This window comes from Mustela nivalis, assembly GCF_964662115.1.
Source record: "Mustela nivalis genome assembly, chromosome: 2".
NCBI classification, from domain to species: domain Eukaryota; kingdom Metazoa; phylum Chordata; class Mammalia; order Carnivora; family Mustelidae; genus Mustela; species Mustela nivalis.
This window is the reverse complement of record NC_139021.1, coordinates 15,819,999-15,841,441: the sequence shown is the minus strand read 5'-3', so window position 1 is coordinate 15,841,441 and position 21,443 is coordinate 15,819,999. Positions and strand designations below refer to the sequence as shown.

General features: G+C 41.5%; 1 protein-coding gene and 1 long non-coding RNA gene across 2 annotated transcripts in view; one reads left to right on the top strand and one right to left on the bottom strand.

Annotated features, from left to right (window-relative positions):
- TMEM65 (transmembrane protein 65) overlaps window positions 1-14,930 on the bottom strand; it is a 67,448-nt gene extending 52,518 nt beyond the window's left edge. The window contains exon 1 of the mRNA XM_082721731.1: window positions 14,080-14,930. Within this exon, the coding sequence (XP_082577857.1) occupies window positions 14,080-14,380 (301 nt within the window). The 5' untranslated portion in view covers window positions 14,381-14,930. The remainder of the gene's footprint in view (window positions 1-14,079) is intronic.
- A 38-nt stretch (window positions 14,931-14,968) lies between these two features.
- Window positions 14,969-21,443, top strand: part of LOC309860142 — a 33,380-nt gene continuing 26,905 nt past the window's right edge. The window contains exon 1 of the long non-coding RNA XR_014309187.1: window positions 14,969-15,480. This is a non-coding gene — a long non-coding RNA (uncharacterized lncRNA). The remainder of the gene's footprint in view (window positions 15,481-21,443) is intronic.

The following is a 21,443-nucleotide window of genomic DNA, read 5'->3' as shown; positions in this document are numbered from 1 at the left end:
TGCTCAGGCTCTCTCTCTCTCTCTCTCTCTCTCTCTCTCTGTGAAATAAATAAATAAAATCTTTACAATTAAAAAAAATTCCAAAAATTCCAATGATGTATACATGTCATTCTGAACTAAGAAAAAAAGGGTAGGGGTCTTCAAAGGGAAGGAATGCAATTTACAAAAGATAACAAAGAGTAAACGTTTGGTAAACAAATATTTGCTGGGCCACTCAGAAACAACGGGACAGAGAAGACAGAGCAAACAAGCCTTGCCATGTTCCTCCCTGTCTACCATACCTAGCTTATATCATAGTTCTCTGTGGTGAGAGCTTTCTTCCTGGAGCAGGTCCTCTATCTGAAATATTTTAGGCAGTTGTACGGGAAGTAAAGAGCCTTCCCTGAACCTGCTGCGTTTTATTTGCTTTTAACTCAAAAATAATCTTCATGCCAAAGTGGCCCATCATGGGGCAGTCTGCCCTTGGCCCCTATCACATACACACACACACACACACACACACACACACACTCTTCATGTTACTAAAACAATTCCTTTCCTTTATACTACATACTTGTAATTAATGTCCAAGATTTTTAATAAATAAATTACAAATAACTGTAGGGGTCAGTAAGCTAAGGCCTTCAAGCCAAATCCAGCCATCTTTTTTTTAATATAGTCAGTGAGCTAAAAATTATTTTACATTTTAAATAATTGGAAGAACAGCCCTTAACCACTATTATCAAACACTGAATGGTTATGGAAATTACCTGTGGCCATGATAATATTTAAGAAATTCAACCCAAAACAGCACTTACATGTGAAATATTAAACAGTAGTCATTGGAAGACAACTAATATTTGATTCACAAGGAATGTTAAGCTGCTTTATATACTTCCCTTACTGTTAAAAGTTAGGAGGCAAGATCTTTATTTCCACAGAAATACGTAGCTGTTTTATTTTCCTAGCTCAAACCACAATTCCAGCAGCACTCTTCAAACCTCAATGCAAGATCTGTATTTCAAAATCCATTTAACTGTGCAGTTGAGGAGCTTTTACCTACCACAAATTGGAAAGGATTAATCTACAATGTAATGTGTGAAAAGACAAATATCAAGAGAAGAATCTAATAGAATTCCATGCCTTCTAAGCAATCAATACATTCACTTAAAATCATAGGCTTACAGACTTATGCCAATATTTGGAGGTACCCAACAATGTGAAAAAGACATTTTCAAAGATGAAATACGTAAAATCTCATTATAGATTGGCATTAACATGTAATATCTGCAAATAATTTTGACAATAAAAAACACTAATATTGAACCCCAATTAAGCTAAATGTTATCCTCCAAAAAATAATTCCATCCTCCTCATTAGAAGACCTATATTTAAAAAACTTGTACTCAAGTTATTTATTATATTTTAAATTTGCCAATTAAAAACCTCTGTGGAAGGATCTGTACTGAAGGAACTATAGAAGTTTTATGAAAGAAGTTGAAGAAAACACAAAAAGATGAAAAACCATTCTGTGCTCATGGATAGGAGAATAAACATTGTTAAAATGTCCATACTGCCTAGAGCAATCTATACTTTCAGTGCTATCCTGATCAAAATTCCACCGGCATTTTTCAAAGAGCTGGAACAAACAATCCTAAAATTTGCATGGAACCAGAAGAGACCCTGCATTGTTGAGGAAATATTGAAAAAGAAAAACAAAACTGGGGGCATCACGTTGCCTCATTTCAAGCTTTACTACAAAGCTGTGATCACCAAGACAGCATGATACTGGCACAAAAATAGATATATAGACCAGTGGAACAGAGTAGAGAGCCCAGATATGGACCCTCAACTCTATGGTCTAATAATCTTCAACAAAGCAGGAAAAAATATACAGTGGAAAAAAGACAGTCTCCAATAAATAGTGCTGGGAAAATTGGACAGCTACATGTAGGAGAATGGAACTCAACCATCCTCTAACACCATACACAAAGATAAACTCGAAATGGATAAAAGGCCTCCATGTGAGGCAGGAATCTATCAAAATCCCAGAGGAGAATATAGGCAATAATCTCTTTGACATAGGCCACAGCAACTTCTTTCAAGATATGTCTCCAAAGGCAAAGGGAACAAAAGTGAAAATGAACTTTTGGGACTTCATCAAGATAAAAAGTTTCTGCACAGCAAAGGAAACAGTCAACAAAACAAAGAGGCAACCCACAAAATGGGAGAAGATATTTCCAACTGACACTACAAAGGGCTGATATTCAAGATCTGTAAAGAACTCCTCAAACTCAACACACACAAAACAGATAATCACGTCAAAAATGGGCAGAAGGTATGAACAGCCACTTCTCCAAAGAAAACATACAACCGGCTAACAGACACATGAAAAAATGTTCATTGTCATTAGCCATCAGGGAGGTTCAAATCAAAACCACATTGAGATACCACCTTACACCAGTTAGAATGGCCAAAATCAACAAGACAGTAAACAACATGTTCCCACTGTTGGTGGGAATGCAAGTTGGTGCAGCCACTTTGGAAAAAAGTGTGGAGATTCCTTAAGAAATTAAAAATAGACCTTCCCTATGACGCTGCAATTGCACTACTGGGTATTTACCCCAAAGATACTGATGTAGTGAAAAGAAGGGCCATCTATACCCCAGCATTTCTAGCAGCAATGGCTACAGTCACCAAACTGTGGAAAGAACCAAGATGCCCTTCAAGGGACAAATGGATAAAGAAGATATGGTCCATAGATACTATGGAGTATTATGTCTCCATCAGAAAGGATGAATACCCAACTTTTGTATCAACATGGACAGGACTGGAGGAGATTATGCTGAGTGAAATAAGTCAAGCAGAGAGAGTCAGGTATCAATGATTTCACTTACTTATGGAGCATAAGGAATAACATGGAGGACTTGGGGAGATGGAGAGAAGAAGTAAATTGGGGGAAGCTCAAGGGGGAGATAAACCATGAGAGACTGTGGACTCTGAGAAACAAACTGAGGGGTTTGGAGGAGAGGGGGATGGGGGGTTGGGTGAGCCTGGTAGTGAGTACTACGAAGGACATGTACTGCATGGAGCACTGGGTGTAGTACATAAACAATAAATGTTGAACACTGAAAAGAAATAAAATAAAATAAAATGGGGAAAAAATAAAGAACAACAGCAACAAAAATCTATGGAAATTTGTTTTCTCTCTTACATAAATACTACATTAATATCCTCAATTTTGCCTTTTGGTCTACAGTGCCTAAAATATTTACAACCAGCCCTTTAGAAAAAGTTTGCCAACATTGCTTCTGTAAAGAAAGTAAATATTTTTTAATTTCTAAAAGACTAATACTGAAATTAAGACTAAGCAGTGTTTTTAGTAATTCTCTGTTCAACCTATTCAAATATGTCCCCCTACCAAAGAGATATTTCCAGGATCACCAGGGTCACACTTCCTTGTAAACAAATTCTATCTTACTAGCCCTCTCAGCACCATACATCATAGCAGATCATTTCCACATTCTTCACTTCAAAACTCTTTGCTTTTCCTAATTTCACTGGATACCCTTCTTCACAATCTTCTTTGCTGGCTCCTACTCTTCTGACTTTGAAATTCTGGAGCTTCAGTCTCAATCATGGGCTTTTTCCTTGTCTCTATCTAAAGATGGGCAAACAGTTTCTGTAAAGGGATTCTAAATATTTTGGGCTTTAGGGGGCCATTATGGTCTCTATCACAACTACTGAACTCTGCCATTATAGCACAAAAGCAGCCACAGGCAATATATAAATGAATGAGTGTGTCTCTACTGCAATAAACTTTATTTACAAGCAGAAGTGGCAAGCTAGATATGCCTGTGGACCGTAGTTTTCCCACCCCTTATCTAGACTCTCACCTTGGGCGCCCTCTCCGCTATGATAAGTAGCATTTACATAAAACTGTTGATACCCACACTTACATTTGCAGCCTCAATTTCCCATATGAATTCCAGATTTAGCTGAACACACACACACACACACACACCCCTAATCTATTTTTCCCCAGTCTTCTCTCCAGCACTCAATTACTATAGGCAGAAACCCGAATCATCACTTACTATGTCCTTTCCCTTAATTACCTGTCCCTTTCTAACTCATCAAGTCCTATCAACTCACTCTCAAATATACATCTTGAATCCATCCCCTTCTCTTCATCTCTGTGGCTGCCTAGTCTAAGCCCTCAACATCGCTAGCTCAAAATACTGCAACAGTTTTCTAAGCAGTCTCCTAGCTTATGCATTTGTACCCTCCAGTTTGTTCTCTAAAAGCAGTCAAGTGCTTTTTAAATTCCATTACTTCACTCTGCTTCAACTCAGGAATGGCCTTCATACAGTTTATCTAGAAAGGCCCTGACTAATCTTGCTTTCTGCCGACCTGCCTATCTCATCTCATTCTACGCTCTCCTTTGTTCTTTAAATTGTACTCATGTTTGCCTTCTGTCAATTTCGACATTGTTCCAAGTCTCTTCCTATCTCAGGGTCTTGGTATTTGCTATTCCTCCTTCTCAGAATGCTCTTCCTCTTCCTGTCTGAATGACTGGTTTCTCATCAATCCTTTCTTTTCAGCTTAAATATCACCTACAAAAAGGCCTTCCCAGATCACCTTATCTAAAGAAAGTGTCATTCTGTTATCTAATAGCACACACTATCAATTATCTTGCTTATTTACTTTATTGTTTGTATCCTCCCTTTCTCAAAATGGTAAACTTTATAAAAGTATTCTGCCAAATTAATTCTCTGATATACCCCAGCTAGCACAACATCTATTATAGGTAGGTACAGTAACAAATATTTGCCAAATAAATAAATTTTCAAAGCTGGAAAGCTTTCCTGTGAATAGTGTGTTATATATTTTTAAAAAATCCAACAACTCCCTAAGAAAATTTAAGGAAATTAAAATTTATTGGGGGGAGCTGGGGGGCTCAGTTGGTTGGGCATCTGCCTTCAGCTCAGGTAGTGATCCCAGGGTCCTGGAATTGAGCTCCACATTGAACCCCCTACTCAGTGGGGAGCCTGCTTCTCCCTCTCCCTCTGCTGCTTTCCCTGCTTGTGCTCTCACACTCTCTTTCACTCTGTCAAATAAATAAATAAAATCTTAAAAAAAAAAAAAATAGAAACTTATGTCAGCAGTCTCAAATACTAGTTTTCAGACTCTTCCAAAACTCTCACATATAAACTTTTTATATACAAACTTTTTAAGAGGTTTATAAACTTTTTTTGCATATTGATTTTTACTTTGACTTCCCTTATTTTCAAAGTAACAATTTCAAAGTAACAAAGTACTATATTAATTTTTCTATTGAATGTTGTATATTGTAAAATATACAGAAGATAGACTAAGGGATGTTAACCAGCACATGAGACTTTTATTGAGCATTTGAGGTGCTATTTTTTCCCCCAATGTGTGTAAAAATCCCAAGTCTGAGTGCCCAGAAAGGTGTAATAAAAAACTAAATTAAAAACTACTCTGCCACACAGGTTGTAGGATCTTGGAAACTCTGAGCCTCGGTTTCTAAGTCTATAGAAAAAAAAAAAAAATTCTTTCTCTCTCTGATATAAATAAACAAAATAATTACCTGAAAATTCACTAGCTCAGTATGTCTGGCACATAGCAAATACTCCATAAGTGCTAACTAATGGTAGTAAAGATGACATTAGCAACAGCAATAGTGGCAGTAACAGGATGTCTTCTATAAAATATAAGAACCATTATACAACCGAAATTGTGTTACAAAATACTAGACTTTTTTAGACTGTTTTTAAAATTATAAATGTTTCTAATAACACAGTATATTAAATAAACTACCCTAAAACTCAGAAGACAGAAAATGTAAACCAAGTAAGGGTACATTCTAATTTAAATTTCCCTGAAACTTTAAAAACAGTTAATTTCTCAGTTAACTACCTTTTATGTGCTTAAAACAATAATCCTTCGAACAATCATATCCAAATGTTAGCAAAAAATACAAGATCTTCAGTGTAAGATCTGAGAAGTCAAAAGATCAATAACAACATAATAAATACAATTGGTTAGCAAGAGAACAGTGGTCTAATGACCTTCAAGTATCTATCAGGAGTAAATCCTATTAGCAAACATAGGGGGATGAAAAAAAGAAAAGAATGAAAGAGAAGGAAAAAAACCAAAAAACACTATGGGAGAATGACAAAGAGTACACATTAGAAACAGTAACAGAGATAGCAAGAAGCCGACCTCCTTTACATAGAAGCAGACCTCCTTTACAACCACAAGGGATGAATGAAAACAGAATTGTCTGAGGGCACCTGAGAGTGGGAGGAGGGGCTTATAAGCCCCACACATTCACTACCACTATGACAGATTCTAAAAAACATGCCAACTGAAAAGGCACAGTGTTCTGGAGGCATTTGGTGTGATGACTAGTATGCCTACAAATAGAAGTAGCCCCAAAGAAAAATATTAAAATATAGTATATAAAGACACTGGCATCTGGTAGAAGCTAAATTGTGCTCGTTATACTCTTACTAAGGTAGAAAAAAATGCAATACGTTCAAATATGCCACTACCAAAAGCCATCAAAGTAGAGCTTAAGGGAAATGATGTCTTGTTACCTGCAATGTCCTTTGCCTAGAAGAATCTCTCATTTACCAGATGATTTGGGATAACTAAGTTATTGTATTTTAACATACAACTATTTGTTCTTATGTGGTTGTTAATTAACTTAAAACAGACAAACCTATGAGTCAAAGACAAGGCCAGAGTTCTATAAATCTACATACTAATTAATTCAGCTGAATTGAGCAAGATGCTAATAAAATCTGCATTCAGGGATTTAGTCTCTATTGTTCCAGTTAGCTTTACACAATGACATGCCAAAGAAAACCAGACAAGTGTGTGGTTATACAAACTCACCACTATTATTTTTTAAAAGATTTTATTTATTTACTTGACAGAGAGATCACAAGTAGGCAGAGAAGCAGGCAGGGAGAGAGGGGGAAGCAGGCTCCCTGCCGAGCAGAGAGCCTGATGCAGCACTCAATCCGGGGACCCTGGGATCATGACCTGAGCCGAAAGCAGAGACTTAACCCACTGAGCCACCCAGGCACCCCCAAACTCACCACTATTTTTAGAAAATCCGAAACAGGGATGCCTAGGTGGCCCAGTGGGTTAAGTGTCTGCCTTTGGCTCAGGTCCTGAGCCTGGGGTCCTGGGACTGAGTCCCTTATCAGCCTTCTTGTGTGGCTGGGAGCGTGCTTCTCCCTCTGCCTGCCACTCTCCCTACTTGTGCATGCACTTGCTCACTTTTTTTTTCTCTCTCTCTCTGATAAAAAAATAAATGAAAAAAATCTTAAAAAAATAAAAAAGAAAACCTGAAACAATCTTCACTAATAACGGTTCAATATTAGTTATGCCAACGCACAAGGTCATCCATTATCTTTAGTTCTACCTAACTTTCTGAATAAGCTTATAAATTGCAGACCTATTATTTTAATTTTCCTATACACAGATTTGTTTATTAAAATCTGCTGCTCATAACTGCTATAAAAAGTAAACAATAAGTGACTAGTGAGGTGGACAACACCAAATTAATTGCTGGTGAATTAAACTGAAACAGTGTTGAACTTTTCCAAAGCCATATTTTCTAAGCATCTAATATTTAGAATTTCATCAAGAACTTAGGAGTGAAGAAGTAACACAATCAAGGAAAACAGTTATCATAGCACTCATTTATTTGACAGAGAAGTGAGGAGTCTGATAGGGAGGTAATGAGTTACTTCTCTATCTTTACCAGAGACAAATAAATGTAAAATAAAGCAATAAGCCTGAAGCACAGAGAATACGCAGATGATAGCAAGTATCAATGGATGAGAGAAGAGAAGGACAGATAAGGCGGAGGACACAATGGCTCTCCACCAGGGCAACTTTGCTATACTCCTCCCCTTACCCCCAACCCAGAGACATGACTGGTTGCACCCCGGGGGTCAGGAAGGTGGGAGGACACTACTGGCATTTATCGGATAGAGGACAGGGATGTCACTAAATATCCCATGTGGAGGACTGCCCTGGCAACCAAGAATTATCCAGCCCGAAGTGTCAATACTGCCAAGGTTGAGAAATCTTGATCCAGAAAAAGAAGTCCTATACATCTCAAATATAAAAGGCATCACTGTACAAGAATGAATGTTCAAAAGTCTTGTATGTTAATGGTATCCATTAATAAAGACAAGAGATTCCAACAGAAATGGTTGATTTTTTTAACATACTGATATAAAGGAACAAACTACAATTATTAGGTATGGTTATCTACATGGAATGCTCCTAATTTCCCTTCCTTGAATCTATGCTGATCTTAGTGATTTGCTTAACCAACAGCATGCAGCAGAGATGACATTTTGGGACTTCAAAGACTAGGTCGTAACAAGTCTGTGGTAGGCTAAAGAATGGCCCCCACATATGTCCACATCCTAATCCTCTAACCTGTGAATACTTTATTTTACATGGCAGAAGAGATTTTGCAGGTGTACTAAACTAAGGATTTTGAAAGATTATCCAGGGTTATCTAGGTGGATCCTAAAAGTAACGAGGTGAGTCCTATAAGGTCGAAGCAAAAAGGTAAATGAAGGAGAGGATGATGTGACAACAAAGGCGGAAATCAGAACGATGTGGCCAGGAACCAAGGACTGCAGCAAGCTGGAAGACACAAGGAACAGATTCTCCCCCAGAGCCTCCAGAAGGACTGAGTGTTGCTGACACTTTTATTTTGGCCCCCTTAAGTCTCATTTTGGACTTCAGATCTCCAGAACTCTAAGAGAATAAACCTTTGTTGTTTTAAGCCACCAGATTTGTGGTAACTTGTTATAGCAGCAACAGAAAACTAATATAAAATCTTACAGCTTCTGGGGCGCCTGGGTGGCTCAGTCATTAAGTGTCTGCGTTCAGCTCGGGTCATGATCCCAGCAACTTGGGATCACGCCCCACATTGGGCTCCCGGCTCTGCGGGAGGCCTGCTTCTCCCATTCCCACCGCCCACCCCCAGCTTCGGTTCCTTCTCTCCTTGGCTCTGTCAAATAAATAAATAAAATCTTTAAAAACAAAAACAAAAAAAACCTTACAGCTTCTGTGTAGCCCTCTTGGAACTTTTTCTCTTTGAGTCCTGACCACTCAATTATCTAAGAACTAGAGTCATCTCAAGAATGTTGTGCTAGTGAGTGAGGTCATGTGCATTTACTCTGGTCAACCACTCCAGAGGAGCCCAGCTTCTAGCCACGTCCACCAAAGTATCAGACATATGAGTAAAACCATCCTGAACCCAGTGACCAGCACATCTGCCAGCTATAATTTATGAAGTGACCTCCACAGATACCACATGAAACACGAAGAATCATCCAGCCAAGCCCTGCCTATGTTGCTGATCTCACAAAATCATGAAATGTAATAGTACAGTTGTTTTAAGTCGCACATAACTCTGAACATCAAGGTATATGTGAGTGATGATTAGAAACTGTCAAGTAGCACATATCCATTTTATAATGGAAGGGAAAAAATCCTATTTGTGTTAGCTATTTTCTGCTGGCAGTAATCCCTAGAATTAAAACTACTCCACTATGCCAGTAACTCTAAAATATTCAGAATTTAGTTTGTTGGAATATACTGCTATAATTAGGTTCTTTCCATATTGTAGCAAAGCTTCATTTAACTTATCTGGGCCCATGACACAGAAGCTCTCAGTTTAAAAAAAAAAAAAAAGCGCTCAGCTTATTAGAGATAGTTCATTCTTTCTGAGTCAATTCATATTTCATATCCTTATCCTGATTCTTCCTCTCTTGCTGGGTCTATGGTGAGTTACACCTTATTCCTCTTTTACCATTTCAACCAAGCCCTGAAGGTGCTCGCATATTATTCACATATCTTAATTTGGAATATGAAATGTTTTTCATGCTCTCTTTTTATTCTCTTTGAGCAAAAGCCATGATGTTCTCTAATTCGTCCCAGAAACCAATAGCTTAACTGAGCTGCTAATTTCTCACATTACCGTGGGCTGAGAAAAATGAGGATACTCTTGTTAAAGAGTCCAAGATCCCCAGTGAATCAGAACTCATGAAAGATCTTGTTTTTAAGTGTTCTAAGTATCTACTTTAACATCAGAGTTTAATCTTCCAGCCTTTCATTTTGCCATAGGCCTCTTGTTGTATATGGAAAGTTCTCAAAATTAAACATTCTACCTTAATAATCACAAAAGGTGAGAATTAAAAGATTAAGTTTAGAATTACATGGTGCATCTATATAGATGTAGATAAATGGCTTTTAAAAAGCAAATTTAAAACGTACACAATTACCACTTACACAGAAACATAAAAAAACACAAGCTGATTAAGATCTAACATAACAGAAAAAACTGCTCTATTCACCTCCATACATTTCTTACCTACATATGTAAAAGAAATCTCATTTTAAAAATACCTGGAGTATATGGACATGGGGGGGGGGGATGTGCTATGGTGAGTGCTGTGAAACCTGTAAGCCTGCTGATACACAGACCTGTACCCCTGGGGCAAATAATACATCATATGTTAACAAAAATAATTTAAAAAAATACCTGGAGTACACATTTAACAAAAATATTCCCTAAGAACCTCCTTTTTTCAAATCGTATCTTTCACTGTGCCTCCTCCAATGCCAGCTATTATCTCTCTGTGTAATTCTCCAAAAAACATTAATTTTAACACCTTTAAGTAAGTGTGGAAGGCAGCCTCCAAGACGGCCCTCAATGATTTTTACCTCCTGGTATCTGCACCCTCTTGCTATGTACCAGGACAAAAACATGGACTGTGTCTACTAAGATTGGGTTATAAAAGGTTGTGGCTTCCAGCTTAGGCTCCCCCTCTCTCCTATCACTCATTCTGGGAAGACAGCTACCATATTGAGAACACTTAAGCCATGTAGAGAGGCCCACATGGCAAGAAATGAGACTTCCCACCAACAGCCATGTGAGTGAGCCTTTTTGAAAATGGACCCTCCAGCCCCAGGCAAGACTTCAGCTGATACAGCCCCAGCCAACAGTTTGATTCAAACAACTTTGTGCTATACCCTGAGTCAGACGTCCTACTGAGCCTAAACAAGATTCCTGATCCTCAGAAACTGTGAGATAGAACACGTTTGTTTTAAGCTACCATGTTTTAGGGTAGTTTGTCATATAGCAATGTGTAACTAATATCATGAGCGTTGCTTATTCTTCAAAATCGAAACTTGTATGTCTCAAAAGTTAAAAAAAAATTATAAATAGAAATAGTAATTGCAAAAATTGGGAGAAAATTTTGTTTTTAAAATCTTTCTAAAATTGAAAAACCACTGTAATGTCAGTTTGCCAGTCCTACTTATAAAAACAATGAACCAACAAAGTACTATCAGGAAACTATGGACTGTTTCTGGAAAAACAAAGATCAGGTTGAGGAGGTACATTCGGAAGGCAGCATCAACTTTTTTAAAAATGGGAAGGAAATCATTTTGTAATTTAAAAATCACAATATCCTATTTAACTTCGATAAGACATCCCACAAAGCTTGCCTTTATCTCTTTAGAATCATGTAAAGCTTTATCTTGTCACAGACCATATCAAATGCCTACTGATAAACACATAAGAAAGATAAAGACAAATGTACCAAATCTCAACAACAGATTTCACAGGCATATCAAAGCATAGATGATTTTTTCCTGTAATGTTTCCACACCAAATCCAAAACACTGCTTTCATTCATACAAGCACACTCTCCGAGAATACATAAGATTTCCTATAATACAAAAGTCATTTTAACATAATTTATTTAATTACTTAATTAGAAAATGCATTTAGTACACATACATTAAGTACACGAGTCGAATCAGGTATTTAAAAACATCTAAAAAGTAACAATAAAAGAAAAACGTGGGAGTTTTTCATTTGACTGGGGGGAAAAATGATTTCAGTGATCCCCACAGGAACTCTACGTATTGATATTGAAGACGATAAGGACCACGAAGACTGTACTAAAATTAAAGCAGCAGCATCAACAAGTATCAGTTGAGTCAACAAGCAATAATTTAGTTATCAATACCGGCAAAAACAGTTTATTTAAACTTCGAAGTTCTTTAGCTTATGAATAGGAGATAAGCATTTAACTACAACATTGGTTTCCTCTATTTTTGCCAGCTTATCTTGAACAAAGAAGACAAATTACTAACTTCACCCTCATATAACTTACATACTGAATAAGTTTATGGATGCTAATTGATCTCCACTGACTGAAGTTTATAGGCCTTTAAAACAATGTCAAATTTAAAATTCTCTTCATTGGAAAATGCAGCAATACTACTGCCTGTGCTAAAACAATAAGGTATGAGGTAAAATTTATCCAATTGTATCACAGGATGTGCTTTTCAAGAACTGTCATAAAATTTTATCATTTGGGTCCTGCAAACTTGTAACGATGTTAATGCAGAAGAATTCCCAAGAAATTAGTTAGATAAGGCCAAATGTATGTTCAAATAGTGTTGTCCATGGAGAAAACGCTTCTAAAATCAATGTTACAGCATATATGACTGGTTATATTGTTTTCCCAGGAGCATATTTTCAGAGCTCAGTTTTTTAAAACCACACAGTGAGTACACACATACCTTACAAATATGTTAGTATTCAATTACTGCTTCATATAATGGCATGATTACACCCTTAAACACTGAACTGATCATGATGTTACATTTTTCCCTTAAAGCATTGTGCACAGACAATATCTGGAATATCCCGTACTGTAAATTGGTCCACAATTCCCTGAACGTAGAAAAAAAAAAAAAAAACAGTTCAAAGGCATAACTAAGAAAAAGTTTCCGAAGAAGCAGTATAGTCGGTAAGTCATGCTTATGTGACCTTCCTTCACTCCTGTACATCCGCCAAAGAAACACTTTCAAGTGCGCCTGACAAATAAATGCCATGTTCCTTCCAGTCAATGTTCTCTAAACTTAGGAATGTATGGGATGTTTATGTACCTATCAACTTTGGGGAGGGAGGTGAACTTTTCTTAAAAATGTCAAATACATCAGAATGTGACATACAGCAGCCATGTATTTTGTCTGTATTACGGATTTCGCCTGTACTGCTGTATTTAAACTGCAAAAATATTTGAAGGTGGCCTACTCCTTTCATTCCTTTTGATTTACCGAATTCTTAGCTTTTTCACCTGCACTCAAATTCAGACCTACAGCATTCTGCACTGGTTTTAAAAATACCCTATTTTAACATGTTAGCTTAAAAATAGCCTTGCTGTCTCCCTTCCACATTACTTTAAAGCAGAAGTCTGATTCCCAGAAAAACACCTTCTTATTTACTTCATTCTTTCAACCTCTGGGGAAACAACAAAAACCGGAGTTTAACTTGTGCAGCGCCGAACCTACAGGGGCTTGCAAGTTATGTATCTGCAGTTGCTGGTCTGATCCATTCTTTCCATTTCCCAGGAAAATGTTTCCTTCGGCTGCTTAGTTTCATACAACTAGCCGTGTGTGCAAACACACAGCTGGGAGCATCTCGGCCTGAGCAGCATTACCCCTTCTTCTGACACCCATACACCTCGGTTTGATAACCTTTCAAGAAAGTTTCTTCCTGCCCTCGGGTTTGCAGCCCTTCTCAAGCAGGCACGGCATGCCACCTGCGTGGCTGCACGTGCACAAGAAAGCAGCAAGGGCCTGGCCTGGGGGACAGGAGGGCTGGGGAGGGGAGGCACACACCAAATCAAAGCACAACCAACACAGTATCGGTGCACGATCTGGGCTGAAGCTCGTCTTCTGAGACTGGGAAGGAACCAGCCAAGCGTCGGTCGCGGCTGCCAGGCACGCCCCGCGCCTGTCCTACCTGCCCTAGGGGCACACAGGAGACGGGAAGTCTCCCCCCGCCCCACCAACTCCCGTCCCCAGGCCGGGACATCCCAGGCTCAAGGCCAGGTGGGCGATGGGAGCTGGGGGTAGGGGTCCCGGGCCGAGGAGCCGAGGACTCCCAGGGCGCCGACGGGGGGTGGGGACGCCAGGCCCCCAGGCTCGCCCCTCACTCGACCCCCTTACCTTGCGCGATGGCAATGGACTCGAAGCGGTGCAACTCCTTGAGCAGGCAGCTCCTCTCCGTGGAGTGCAGGCTGTAGATGAAGTCGCGCGCGCCCTGAGCCGTGTTCAGCGCCTCTATGGGCTCCTTCTTGGGGTGGGTGCCCAGCCCTCGGGAGCCTCCGGGGGCCGCGAGCGCCAGCAGCCCCCGCCCGCAGCAGCACCAGGACGGCGGGCGGGGCGCGGCGGCGGCGGCGGCGGCGGCCGGGCCCGGCCTCAGGCTGCGTGCGGTCCGGCTCCTCAGCAACGGCAGCAGCCGGGACATGGCGGGCTGAGGAGCGGGGACCCCCGCGGCAGTCCGGGAGGGCGATTTCTGGCCAGGCGCGGGGAAGAAGGAGCTAGGCTCGGCCGGACCCCGCCCCAATGTCCTCCTGACTGGCAGCTGAGGCGCCGGGCACCATGCACTCCCCGGGCCCGCGTGGCGATCGCCTCCTTTTCGATCCCCCCTTCCCTTCCGAAAGGCCCGCGGCGGCGTCGGTCCCTCGGACGAGAAAAACTTTCTGTGAGGCGGCCGGGCCGGGAGAGGGCGGGTAGGCGGTGCGGGCGGGCGCCTCCCGGTTGAGGAGGGGCGGCGCGGGCGGGCGGGCTTGGCTAGGGTTTGTCTCTGTCAGTTTGATCTTCCAGAGGGATGAGTCAGCCACGCGCCGCCCTCCTTCGGCGCCGCCCTCCGCTCCTGCCGGCTTTCCCACCCTCCTGCCTGCCCTCGTCGGCACTCGGTAGGGCTCCCGCGCCCTCAAAGCCGCCGCGCTCCCAGGCCGCAGCCGCCGCCGCTACCCCTAGCGGCTGCACAGGGGCTAACAGGGCGGGGCGAAGGGACGGGGCGGGGCCGCGCAAGCGCAGTCCCCGAGGTCCCGGGCGGCCCTCCCACGGGAGTTAGGAGGGTGCGCAGGAGTCCCCACCCCTCCCCGGCGTGATGGTGGAGGAACAGAGAGCGCGCATCCCCTCTAAGTGCTGGCGCCACCTTTAAGTCCGACGCAGGGAACGGGGAAAAACAGCTCTGGACTTCTTGCTTGGTCGTGGTCCGCTCCGCCCTAGCACCAGGACTAAGCCTGGGGAGTGTTCCAAACAGTGTCCCAGCGGGAGGCCCCGCCTCGCCTGGCTAGGGCCTCGCGGCCGCTCGGAATCTCCCTGAGGGCAGCGTCCTGCTCGGACTTTTGGGACTGAAGCGCCTACCGTGGCCTCGGCCAGGCACTCGGGTCTTTGAGGCAGCCGCTCTGGGAGCTCCAGAGCGAGGGCGAGGCCAGGAGTTTGAGACTGAGGCCTTGACCCCGAAAACACCCTTCCTCGTCCTGATGCCAGCAGCTTGCAGCCCGTTAATGCTGGAGCGGGAGGCAAGAATGTCACCTTCTCCCGGTGTTGGCCGAGGTTTGTTTTCGTTTGTTTTTTGTTTCTTGTTTTTTCTCTTTGCCAGGGCGAAAAGAATTTTGTGATTCTACACTTCCCACGTGTCCGGGTCCTAAACCTTTTTCAGGGCCACGCTCGAACGGTCTCCCACTCCATCCTTTCCTTTATCTCCGCCTAAGAAAGGAGATCGCCCCTTTATCTGAATCTAATGACACTTAGGCTTCCTGCCTTAGAAAGCAGATCCACTTAGTAAATCTGCTCAAGTGCAATCAAGATCTAAATCTTACCTTTATCTTATCCGCCGCCGCACTAGCCCAAGACCTCGTATGTAGTAAATGTGCTATAATTATGTAAGGGCAATATATAAATGTGAGTCGGGGGAGGAGTGTAACCACGAAATCATTCTGTTGCTCTAACTCAGCGGTTCTCAGAGTGTGGTTCGTGGACAGCAGAGCTCGTTAAGCATGCAAATTGGCGTACTCTGCTCTGGACCCCTTGAATCAGAAACGGGTTTGGGCCCAGTCATCTGTGGTTTGTTTGTTTGTTTTAATTTTTATTTATTTATTTTTAAAGATTTTATTTATTTATTTGACAGAGAGAGAGCACAAGTAGGCAGAGAGAGAAGGAGAAGCAGGCTCTCCACTGAGCAGGGAGCCGGATGGGGGGCTCGATCTCAGGACTCTGGGATCATGACCTGAGCGGAGGGCAGCCGCTTAACCAGTTGAGCCACCCAGGTGCCCCCATCTGTGTTTTAACAAGTCCTCCAGTTAATACAGATGCGCACAAAAGTTTGTGAACCACTGTTCTAACTTAAACATAAAAAGCATTTTAAAAAAAAATTTCAAGGCAGCCTCTCTAGTGTAATAATGACAGTTAAGAATGTACTCTGTGAGGGGTGACTGGCTGGCTCAGTTGAGAGGAACATGTGACTCCTGATCTTGGGGTGGTGAGTTGGAGTCCCACCTTGGGTGTAGAGATGACTTCAAAAAATTAAAAAAAGAAAAGAAAAAATGTGCTTGGTGGAAAATGAAGTTGGGTGTAAAGACGTGTGTCTTGTTTTTGAAACCCTCTGCGTTCCCAGTGTGTGTTGGAATCCTCTGTAGGTTATTTCAGTCTCAAAATCTTGGGATTACTACCAACTTCCTCCTGTATCTCTAACCCACAAGGGATTCTGACTTACTGGTCTTGGGGCAGGGCCTGGAAAGTGAGGTTTGGAAAAGCTACTCAGTAAGAACCCATTCCTGACAGTCTTTAGGACACCAGTTTTGTGGGTGGGCTCCAGAAACAGATGGCTGAAAGTTTAACAACTGACTCAACTATCTTCCAAGTGTATTAGTGGTAGATTATTAGAACAGTGGTCCCAATGAATCACGGCTTATGGTATCCAGTCCTTTGTGTAGACCTGTTCCACTGTGGGCTTGGCCATGTGACCTCCTTTAGCAGGTAAGTGGAACATCACAAACCTAATCTAAATTCTTGCTCATTGGGACTTGTTGTAATGTGTTTGCTGGGTGATTTATTATTATTCAAGTCTGCTGTAGAAAATAAGAGTCTAAAATGTAGACATAATTTGCTTATGAGACATTACACCTAGGATAAATGGATACGTGTTGATCAGAGATAAAAAGGATGGAACAAATGAAATTGCTACTTTAGATACAAAGAAAGAGATAGACCAGGAACTTTAAACATTAATAAGGTAGAGATTATACTACCTCCACACTGACAACTTTGTCATCCCTACATTGGCCACCTCCAAGTGACACGCATTTTAGTACCATTGTGACCTCATGTAATCTGTGTAAGAAAAGCAGGTAAACCCCTAGCTACTCAGCTAGTGAAAGGCCAGTTACAGTTATGCAGACACACTTCTCCTTCATCTCTCTGGCAGAACAGATATATGTTGGTTTCAGGCCCTCCTCTCTTAACTTTACTCTGTAGTCCTTAGAACCACACCACCTACAGGGAAGACTGGCACAGCAGGGAGGTTAAGACATATGAACACTGGGTAGAACAAAATTCAGATACTGTGGTCTTCCACCTTGCTATACTAAGTATCTCTCCATCTCTTTCCCCTTGCTAGGCAGCTCTTTGTTAGAGTCTAAGATGTCAATCAGATTTCAACTAACTGCAACTGCTGGCTGGCTGCCCAGGATGGCACATTCATGTGGCTGAGGACTGATGCTGGCTATTGGCTGGCTGCATGCTCAGCTGGGACTGTGAACCATTGTACCTTCATTCAGCCCCTCCAGCAAAACAGAACTTCTCCCATGGTAGCTGGCTTCCCTCAAAGTGCATGTCTGAAAAGAACCAGGCCCGTGGCCTTTTCTGACGTATCCTAAGAAGTCATGCAGAGGGACACTTGGACGGTGTAGTCAGTTAAGCATCCATCTCTTTGTTTCAGCTCAGGTCTGATCTCAGGATAGTGAGATTAGGCCCTGCAGCAGGCTCCACACTTGGTGGACCTTTTGGCTCCAGTGTGTTTGTTTTTTCTGGGTAGCATATAGGGAGACAGGGTCCTCTTTTCCTCTTGTTTCTGAGTTTTATGTGAATCTAGCACCCCAGGTAGTTTTGGGAGTCAACTGCATTAAGGACGTGGGTTAAACCCATGTAGGCGGGTAAAGTTGTCTATAGCAAACATGTGAATGAAAACATAAGAGGACAGAGACACAGGGAACAACATCCGTTAAGGGATAAGCAGTGGAAGAAGAAATAACCAAGGAAAGTAGGTGAGATGATGTGGCAAAAGAAAAAAAAAATCTGGCCACAGAAACCAAAGGATGATAAAGTTTCTAGAATAAGTGGTCTAGAGTATCAAATGCAGCAGCAACATAAAGACAAGACAAGGAAGTACTTATTAGAAATGGTGAGTTGAGCACATAATTATGACTCCTTTATAATAAAAGTGTTCTAAAATGAATATAAATGAGTCTTTTTAAAAAGGCATACCCTTGTAAGCATGGAGTTAATGGGAGAAGAGGAAGAGCTGACAGCATTACAGAGCAGATGGAGGAGTGTTAATTAACCTGGTGGACCAGAGAAAGGTGCGAACTAAGCCAAAATGGAGCAACCCACCAGGAGGTTAATTTGAGCAACAGTCTCAAGAAAGTACCGAAATTGGAGTCACCAGATACCACTGAAGGTTGAGATTTAACTGAGCTAAAATCAAAATGAATATTTTTAAAGGGGTGCTTATGAAGCCATCTCCCCTTCTACATCCTGTAGAGCTGGAAAAGTGCCGCTTCCTGACTCCAGCAGGAATCCAGAAGTTTACTAGCCAAGAGACCCTGGGCTTAAGGGCACTAGAAACACCTGAGGGCAGGGTGCCTGGGTGGCTCAGTGGGGTAAAGCCTTTGCCTTTGGCTCAGGCCCTGGTCTCAGGGTCCTGGGATCGAGCCCCACATCAGACTCTCTGCTTAGCAGGGAGCCTGCTTCCCCTCTCTCTCTGCCTGCCTCTCTGCCTGCTTGTGATCTCTGTCTGTCAAATAAATAAATAAAATATTTTTTTAAAAAAAGGAAAGAAAGACCTGAGGCCAAGGGAGGTACAACTCAAGAGATTAAGTGAGTATTACATTCTGACTCCTGGGTCTCCTGGGTCCCTTGTCACTCCTCTGCTCTGCTTCAAGGAGAGTATGGTAGCCTTACTACTGGAGGGGTCCTCTTTGAGCACCCAATAAAACAGCTCAGCCAGACCACCCAACAGTGAATCCACCAATTAACCAGCTCTGCCAATTACAGTTTCTAAATAGCTTTTCATTGTCTCTTTCTTAAATACAAAATATTAGCCAAGAATTTAAAATCACAAGTTGGTTGAAGAAAGCCTTCAGGACAAAACAAAACTAGCTAACATTAAAAAAAAAAAAAAAAAAAATGTGTCTGGGGCACGGGTGGCTCAGTTGGTTAAGTATCTGCTTTCAGTTCCGGTCATTTTCCCAGGGTCCTGGGATCAAGCCCCGCGTGGACAAAATACCAATGGATAAAATACCAATACTTCATGGCTTATTCAACAGGAGAGTATTTCTCACAGTTCTGGAGGCTGGAAGCCCAAGTTGAAGATGTTAGCAGATAATTTTCATTCTGCAGCCTCTTGTCTTGGCCTATAGGCAGCCGCCATCTCCCTCTGTGCTCATGTATCTTTCTTGTGCAAGTGTGGAGAGAGAAGAGAAGAAGCAAACTCTGGTGTCTCTTCTTATGGGGTGCTAATATGATCATGAGGGCCCCATCCTCATCACCTCATCTGACTGTCTGTAACTCCTTCCCCAAACCCCTACACTGGGAGTTAAAGCTTCAACTATGAAAGACAGTTGGGGGGACACAAACAAGAGGGCCTGCTGAGGGGGTAATATGCATACCGTGGTAGGGCAAGAAAGTCGGGAGTAAGAAAGCTAAATCTTAATCTTGCATAGTAAGCATATCAGTCAGGGTCACAACAGTTCCTAGATAGGAGAGCATTCTAAATGGGATAAATCAAGGTTTATTTACAAAGTTGTGAGGGTTGGCAAGGTAAGAGTGGTGAGTGATAGTGCAACAACCCAGGGCTTGGTAGCAATTGTGGTTGTCAGCAACCTCAGGCCTAAAGGGCTAAGTGGAATACATGGGGACCTTGAGAGAAACAGTGCACTCCAGTTGAGGACGTAGCCAGCTAGAGTGGCTTGTCATGGAGGGAGCCAAGGAGATAAATATTCTCATCGCACCATCTTTTGTCACTTGCTATCTCTGATCTCCTCTTCAGCTTCTCCCAACTAGAGACAAACTTCATCTGGAAGCCAGAGGGTCTATTCATAAACCCATTGCTGTGGTCCACACAAGTGTGTTTCACTGAATGGAGAACAAGAAGAGTAGAGTAGATCCAAGGGACAAATGGAAGATATCCAACACAATAAAAAAAAAAGAATAATAAAATAAACAAATAGTAGACATATAATTCTATTATGTAGAAACCTAAAATAGTTGAAAATAGTTGTCAATTGGAAACGAAAACTGGGAATAGGGAGACACTGGGTTGGGAACTGCTTTATTTATTTATTTTTTTAGTATACTTTCTAGAACTATTTGACTTTTATAAATAGAACCTTGATAAAAATAATTTTTTAAGTGCTCTTTGGATTTGCAATGAGAAAATCACTGATGACCTTTTGCCCTGCAATTTCAGTTAACAGGACAAGAACGGAGGTCAGATTATAGTGGGTTGAGAAGAGAAGCTGAGATGATTGGGAAATGACTTCTAAAAGCCAGTCAATTAAATTGAGTTAATCGGCCATTTAGGGAATCTATTTAGCTAGTCTGTTAGTTTAAATAGACGGAAGGTGTGCTGCCTGTGATTTGCGTTTTAATGAGCTCTGCATCCAATACTTTGGACCCACGTGTATAAATCATACACCCATTTTTGTTTATGCACAATTTTAGGATTCAGAACATCCTCTGTGAACGTTTAATTATTAAAATGGTTTCTGGCTATTATTTCATAACTTCTCCCCAGAATTTCTTGCCTTCGAAACCCATTCCTCCTGCTATATTTCCTTTGTATACCTTCGAAACTGAAACTCAAAGTTTGAACCACCTTTGATCTCCTTTTTCACTTCAAAAATGTCTTTGCTAAGTGCCACACATTCTATCCATTAAATGTGGCATTTAAAAATATTTTTATTTATCTATTTTTAAGTAATCTCTTTGCCTAATGTGGGGCTCAAACTCAAGACCTTGAGATTAACAGTGACATGCTCTACCAACTAAGCCCCTACCCATTAAGTGTTTTTAATTTTTATTCCCATTTTTCCATCTTGGCTGGCTCTGACAGAGTTTAAGCTATCAGTATTTGTTGACTGTCTTTAGGCACTCTCTTTATGCCTCTCAACTGTATCTTCAGTAACTCCACTTATTAACTTACAGAGTTTGTGGTCTTATTATAAACTGCTTTTCTAGCCACATCTCTTACTACTTCCCCTTTCTTGAGCCAAACATGACTCCCTTAGTTGTCTCAAAGA